The sequence below is a fragment of the Zeugodacus cucurbitae genome, chromosome 2, assembly GCF_028554725.1.
Source record: "Zeugodacus cucurbitae isolate PBARC_wt_2022May chromosome 2, idZeuCucr1.2, whole genome shotgun sequence".
Lineage (NCBI taxonomy): Eukaryota > Metazoa > Arthropoda > Insecta > Diptera > Tephritidae > Zeugodacus > Zeugodacus cucurbitae.
The window spans coordinates 69,891,303-69,899,464 of record NC_071667.1 but is presented as its reverse complement, the minus strand read 5'-3'; the positions used below and the strand labels follow the sequence as shown (position 1 = coordinate 69,899,464).

Sequence of the window (8,162 nt, the reverse complement as noted above, 5' to 3'; positions counted from 1 at the left end):
AAGGCCACATTTTGCTGGCCCAAAAAAAAATAGATGAGTGAAAAAGTGGCGAAGCATTGAACAGAGCTACGTGTCATAAAATATAACTGCACTGTCAGCTGAAAGCCGAATAAAAGCTAAACAATGACAGCGATGAGAGTGAGAGGAAATTTGACAAATTACTTTGATGAAGTTTTTTAGCAGAGCCATTTTTTTATAACTGTAACTTTGTTAAATATTAATTTTGTGCAAACATGCAACCATGCGTTTATTAATTTTAATTTAATATATTAGTTTGAAGAGCGAAATTTTTTGCAATGATTATTTTTTTGATATTTATTGTGTGGAGAGCAAACTAAACTAAAACTAACTGGCAATTAATCACAAACTTTTTTGACATTTGTCATTCAACTTATTAGCACAAACTATGACGGACGCACACAGCTGCTGTCACAGGTGACACATTTTAGTGGCTTACAAAAAAAGACAACAAAAACAATAAAAAAAAAACAACACAAAAGTATTAGATTAAATTAAAAACAAAAACTTTAGTTGCGTGTGTGATCTCAACACACACATATGCACATAACTGATGATTGCTCACATATTCATTTGAGTTGGTGCATGAAATTATGTAGTAAAAAAAATAAAGTAGAAAATAAAAAATAATTTACAAATTGTTTTTTTTTTTATAATTTGCACATCCTATATTACCGTAATTAATTAGAAACACATATAAAGGTTGCACTTGCGGAGGGCCGGCGCACGCAGACACACTTTTTCATGCCGAGTTTTATGTAAAGTTCATAACGTAGCCACTAGCCAACAACAACATTAAATAAATTGTAGTTTTTATTTATCATTTTAACATTTTTTTGCATTTTTGTAGCACACTGTTGCCGACTTAAGCTGAAGGTGCGTCGTATTTTTTATTATTTTCATAAAATTTAATACTGCTAAGTTATGAGGCCAGAAAAGTAAATAAAATGAAATTAAAATGCTTACTCGGTGATGCTTAGATATGTGGCGACATTTTTAAAAGTCCAATTTTTTTCCATATTTCATTCAATGAGATATCTGCGAATGAGTGAATTTTCTGATGAAGCCCATATTTGTATTTGATTATAACTTTAAACTCCGTATCGTGAAATGTAGTTAAAACGAACAAAAGAGAGAGCAAACAATTATTTATAAAAATTTTAAACATAGACCCTTTTTAATTATAATGAAATTGCATTGGGAGAAATACATTTTTACAATTTTTTTCACCATAAAGTATTATTATATATGCAAACCGCAGAACCTCAAATGACTCTGTTAAAGGTATATCCCTTTAATAGTCTTTTCGCATAGTCTAATTAATTAAATACATTAAGATTATAATTCAGAAATCAGTTTTTGCCCTTCGCACTGCTGGCTACTCCATTAACGATCAGCTGTTATACATTTTCGTTTTTGCTTTTGATAAGAAGTTGGTAAGATTTATCAGCTGATTGCTTTTTTATCAATAAACGCAACCAAATTTACAGCGTGGACAACAACCCAGAGTTGCACTGCTTTTTCTTTTTTAATTCGATTAAAAATTAATGTAGAAAAATTATTTTTTTTTATGATAAATATATCTATCAAGCAAAGGCTGGTTAATTGATCAATTACACAGCCACACAAAAAAATTTTTTGGTTCTGACCTGGGGGTCTCACTATGTAGACTTTATGTGTTTTGGGTCGCTGGATCCGAATCCGAGGTCCATTTAACCCCATCAGTTCAGGATTTTGACATAACCTCAAAAAACCAATATGGCGGACACGTTTTCGAAAAATTCATCGCATTCGCTTGAAATTCGTTACTCGGGGGTTTTTGGGGTCGCTGATTACGAATTTGAAGTCAGTTTTTGAAAATTCAAAATGGCGGATCCAATATGGCGGACACTTTTTTGAAAAATTCATCAAATTCACTTAAAATTCGTTACTCGGGGGTTTTTGGGGTCGCTGATTACGAATTTGAAGTCAGTTTTTGAAAATTCAAAATGGCGGATACACTAAAGAAAAATATGGATAATAAATCTTATTTCGGTTCTTTGTTTGAGAAGAGTACATTTTGCTTAAGTCCTATGCTGAGTAATTGGATCTTGCGTGTGTCTGCATCAAGGGCACCTCCACGTGGTGACGGTGGGCAACGGAGATTGTCCGCTATCCGGCTAAGTCCCTGGATAACGGCTTTGATGCCGTCATGGCAGACCCGCGTAAGAAACGTGTTACGATGCAGGGACTCGGAACCCCAGTATCGGCGGTTGAGAGTGAGAAAGCAGGCTCTCAGGCGTCGTCATCCAACAACTGCAGCTCTTCATTGGTGGGAAACTTGGCTAATGTAGAGTATACTGCGACAAGACAAAGTAACAATCTATGTCACAACTGCGATAGTAATCGCGATGTGTTTTGTTATATCTGCTGCAAGTACGAAGTTAGTTCATTGCGAAACAAAATTACTGATGACATCAAAGTCACGTACAAGGCAATTTTTGATTTACAAATTGATGAGAATGCATGGGTTCCCAATATAATTTGCAATTCTTGTAAATCAATGTTTAACCGTTGGAAGAAAGACAAAAAAGCAATCAAATTAAAATATACTAAAATATTTACAAAAAATATACTATTAAATAAATTATATTTTTCAAAAATAAATAAGATTTATTATCCATATTTTTCTTTAGTGTACACTGAAGACTTCATGGAGCAGAATTCGATCGAGTAAAGTATACCTCCATCAGGACAAATCGCTAAAATAATTTCGACTGATACCTAAAATTCTTTCCACAACCATTTTGAATTTTTAAAAACTCATTTTTAATTCGTAATCAGCGACTCTTGAAACCCCTGAGTAACGAATTTCAAGCGAATCCTATGAATTTTTAAAAATGTCGTCCGCCATAGTGGATCCGCCATTTTGAATTTTCAAAAACTGACTTCAAATTCGTAATCAGCGACCCCAAAAACCCCCGAGTAACGAATTTTAAGTGAATTTGATGAATTTTTCAAAAAAGTGTGCGCCATATTGGATCCGCCATTTTGAATTTTCAAAAACTGACTTCAAATTCGTAATCAGCGACCCCAAAAACCCCCGAGTAACGAATTTCAAGCGAATCCGATGAATTTTTCGAAAACGTGTCCGCCATATTGGTTTTTTGAGGTTATGTCAAAATCCTGAACTGATGGGGTTAAATGGACCTCGGATTCGGATTCAGCGACCCAAAACACATAAAGTCTACATAGTGAGACCCCCAGGTCAGAACCAAAAATTTTTTTTTCTGTGGCTGTGTTATGATATATAATTCTATTAAATTATCTATTATTTATTTTACAGTAAAACCCCTCTTTGTAATTAATAAAAGGTCATGAGGTTAGCTATACATATCGTGTTCTAATAATACAATATGTAACTTCATGTCGAAATCTTTGAAAAATACTAGTAGGTGTCGTGAAGAAACTTTTTTGTAATTTTTTCTATAAATCAAGGTTTACACACACGAACCAAGGAAGGACAGTACTTAAATAGTTATATATGTACTCGTGTATACATGTATGTAGTTGTACATAAATATATCTCTTAACGCATATATATTTTTTTAATTTGTTTACATTATTTCTATAACCTTATACGCTTCAAATCATCAGGTAATTAACAAAATCATTTTGGAAGTTAGCAACAAAGGTTATATGTCTCTTTACTGGCATACTGAGTGAGTTATCTCATATCTAACCGATTTATTACAATCCAATAATCCGTGTCATTAAAACTTTCAGCGCACAAATAAATATTTATAGCATTCGATATGCGCGAATAAAATGACACAATATTTATTGATGAAATAGAAGCGAATTAGTTTTTATTTTATATATAAATATATTCACACATATAGAGGGTGTTTTTTTAGAGGTGAGGCTTTCAAAGAGTTTTTTGAGTTGGGCATTTTAGTTTGGTTTATCATTTCATAATGGATGGAATTACTTGCCCGAAATCATTTTTAAAACATAATGATAAATCCTTATCTTTATAATGAAGCTATATTCTTTGTCATATCAGTAAATTATAAGCGCTTTATTTCTTCTTTAAAACATTATGTCCAAAAAACAGCTATATCCTGGATGCCCCATATTTTATCTTTAATGTGATGATTTTATTTAATTCGTTACTCTTATTAACATGATACATCTGATCATGTCAAGATCTTTTTCACGCATTAGCAGACATTTTATATTCTCCAGATCCCGAAATGTTTCATATTATATTAACGCCACTAGATAGTGTGATTGTGCTAGCGTCGCTCATATACTTTTTTCCATATATCTGGTTCATTATTGGCAAGATTCGATAGATTATTTAGTCCTGCACAGCCATGCATCCAGAATGGTCAGTCGCCAATATTAGTTGACAAGCTGTACGATGTCGATCTTTCACTATCCTGTGCTCCACAAAATTTTTAACCAAACGGCGAGTAGATTTATTAGAAGAGCCTGTTGGTCACGATATTTTGGAAGCTGTGTTGATAAAACAAATATATATGTTATTAATATTTATAAATGAAATTCGTCTATGTGTGTGTATGTCACTGAACTACTCCTAAACGACTTGGTCGATTTGAATGACATTTAATATAGTGAATTCAATAAATTTTATTTCTATGAATTTTTTTGATGTTTTCTATTTGCCAAAAATAGAATGCGCCAGTGCTACTGTATAGAAACCGCCTGAAGGTATTGTTTTGGGAAAATTTGTTTGGGAAATGTTTTATAATTGGATGTCGCTACTGTCTGTGTACCAAATCGTCAATCCAATGCTTTGTTTAATATCCTAATAGTTTGAAATATCATGCTGAACAACGTCTGTAGGGTCCGCTAGTAAATAATATAAAAGGGTATGAAGGAATTAATGGTTGATATTGTGAAGAATTGAAAATAGGTTTCCAAAACGTGTTTAACCCATATCAAAGTTATTCATTCTGTACTAACATAAAAGTTTGTGCACCCTGTGCACCCTGTTTATCCACTAATCTACTATAGACATATACTTAAATTACAAAACAAATTAGCTCCTAAAAATAGTAAGCCATCTTCTGAAATGATTTAAAAATCAATTTATTTTATTTCTTATTGCTCTTAACTTAAATGTTTTAATGTGGGCCATCAGTTTTAGTGTCTGTTTACGACATAGTTCCACAACTTTTTTTATTTATTTTTATTTTTTTTTTTTGCCTTTCTTAAAACTATTTATTTTGTTTTTATATTGATTTTGCATAAATGTCGCTAAACCATCAAATTCATCTTAATAGTATACAAATAAATGCAAAAACAATTGAAAATTCGCAATTTCGCAAAAAAACAACAAAAACTAGAAAAGGCAAAAAGAATGAAATAAAAATCCAAGAAAAGCTAAATTTGTAATTATTGCTCATAAATGGACAGTTTACAGTTAAACAACACAGGCATCTACAGAAACAACAAAGCAGGCAGCATAATAGAAAGCTTTTTTTGCGCCGCGAAAATAGACAAAAGTAATAAAACAGTGATGATTTGTAGTTTCTTAAATTGAATGGAAATAAATTAAAAGAAAATATTCAAATTAAATATTACAGGTACTGTGACTCCACATACATACTGTATGTATGGACATATGTTTATGTGTATGCATGTGTGCCGCTAAACTAAAACAAATTCGCTGACATATAGTACATGCTTGTATATACAAACATACATATGTATGCGAGTAATTGCCGCAGGTTATATTACATACATATGTATCTATGTAGCTATATGCAACCTGATGACGAGCGGCAAGCGGTGTGGCCGCGGCGGCAGTGGCGTTGAAATTTACACTAAAGCGAAACAGTTGGATAATTACTATATATGACGCAAGGCTTGACATGGGTTTCTATGCGCTGCTATGTCAGCTTGTAATTACATACATATGTACGACGCTTTGCTCACCGCTTCATACGTTTGTGTCCGCACTGTTACTGCTGCGCTTATCTCCGATCCAATGGTCGCCTAAGATCGCCAATGTTGGCGAGGTGTCAGCCAAAGAAATGTTTTGGCAACGCTCCGGCCACAGCTGAGCGCACTTAGCCACAGGTCATTGGGAATTTATAGAAATTAGTATTAGTTTGAAAATAGAAATACCATCGATACGCTAGATAATCAAATAAGCTGAGCTAGCGCCCAACGCCGCGTTAGCTGAAGCTCGAGCTGTAGTTGCGGTACGAGCAGCGAGCTGGGTAATTAACCCAAAATCGGATACTGCGGAACAGATTGGTGCAAGCAGAGCGCTGAAAATTGAACGAAAGTCAGCGTTGCTAGTGCTGACAACAACAACAAAGTGAGAAGCAACAATGCTAGACAACATTAAAAGCGATAAGAAATCCATCAGCTGACGCGATGCGAAGAGCGTGGAAGTGCAACAACTAAAACTATTTACTAAGCCCAGCTATGTTGCGGATGCTGACTGAGGAGGCGTTGCGGCTGACTCGAGGGCACAGAGAGCGATGGGGGGTGTGCACGCTGAAGTGCTGTAATGGTGATGCGCCGCGCTGGGGTCCATCATCTGCGTGCTGCCAAACTTTTGGTTGCTATAAAAGTGCTGCGCCGTGCCACAGTTCATCAGTTCAAAGCAAAGCTTCAAGCAAACCAAACAACTACAGTCACACAACAACCACAACTATCCCAACTAAACAAACCTAAGCAGAGAAATGCGTGGATTCATTGTAAGCACTTGCGGTCTTCAAAGGATTACACACAGCAGCACTAACGCTACATTAACTTTTCTACTCTCATTCATATAGGTTTTGTGTTTGTCCGCCGTGGCCATCGCCGCACCACAAGGCTATAACTACAACCCAGCTTCCGCTGGACATGGTGTCGGACATGGTGCCGGACATGGCGCAGGTGGCGCGATCGCACATGGACATGGTGGTTTCGGTCAGTTCAGTCAGTCCTCCGGTGCTGGTGGCGCTTTCTTCGGCGGTAGCAGCAGTGGTGTTTCCGGCGGCATTGGCGGTGGACAAGGTGGTTTCTTCGGACATGGCGGTGCTGGCGTGCAACAACAACAAGCTGTAGTCTCAAAACGTTTCTTCATCCATACCGCACCCGAAGATGCTGAGGAGCAATACCAAGAGAAACACATCACCGTCGGTGTGCCACGCAAGAACTACAATGTTGTCTTCATCAAATCGCCAAACCGTTCACAAAAGAAGGCCTCCATCAAGATCACACCCGCCATCAACGAAGAGAAGACCGTCATCTATGTGCTCAACAAGAAGACCGACGGCACCGATATCGACGCACAAGTCTTGGAACAGGCCCCAGTCACCACCAAACCCGAAGTCTTCTTCATCAAGTACAAGACCGCCGAGGAGGCTCAACATGCCCAACAGGAAATCCAAGCTCAATACGATGCGCTCGGCGGCAGCAGCCAGGTCACCGACGAGGGTGTCGCACCAGTCAGCTCGGTCATCGGCTCACTCGGTGGCGGCGATGGTGCCGGTGCTGGTGCTCATGCTGGCGCTGGAGCTGGTGTTGGTGCTGGTATTGGTGGTGGTATTGGCGGTGGTGCCATCGGCGGACATGCCGGTAACAATGCATACTTGCCACCCAATTTCAAATAAGCTGAGATAGTTGTTGTTTGTTGATTATTTAGTACTGTTATTGTTGTTAAATATTTTTTATAATCGCTTTACGCTTTGCGTTGAACCACAAGTGAAGCGCAGAGCATTGTTAAATCTTTTTGTATATTTTTTGCACTTTGCAAGGCACAAACTTTTCAGTTTGTCATGCGAGTGGTGAATAAATAAATAAATAAGTTTTTGTATGAATTGAAATTGAAAAGTTTTTCGCAAATCACTATTATTACAACGTACACTGGTGACCCACTAACGCAGTGACTTCCAACTGCCACACAGCTGGTGCAAACCAAGCAAAACAAAAAAAAAAAAACAATTGCGGGTTGCCAAAATTTTGTACTTTGCGAAAAAATATCAAAATCATAGCTTTTCCATTTGTTTTGGCTTCCAATAGCGCTTGACGCATTTCGCTCATTGTAGTCGCACATACGCCAATAGCTCGCCTCGAGTGACAGGCTTACCCGCCTCCACTTCATCACTCAACGGTTTTTCGATTGCTGCGTTGCGCAT

At 36.8% G+C, this 8,162-nt stretch overlaps 1 protein-coding gene across 1 annotated transcript; it reads left to right on the top strand.

The window, feature by feature from the left end:
- Positions 1–6,585: 6,585 nt before the first annotated feature.
- Positions 6,586–7,857, top strand: LOC105211908 (pupal cuticle protein 36). The gene is made up of 2 exons (XM_011183600.2): positions 6,586–6,737; positions 6,816–7,857. The coding sequence occupies exons 1-2, from the start codon at positions 6,723–6,725 to the stop codon at positions 7,635–7,637; spliced, it is 837 nt and encodes a 278-aa protein (XP_011181902.1). The 5' UTR covers positions 6,586–6,722; the 3' UTR covers positions 7,638–7,857.
- The last annotated feature ends 305 nt before the right edge of the window (positions 7,858–8,162 follow it).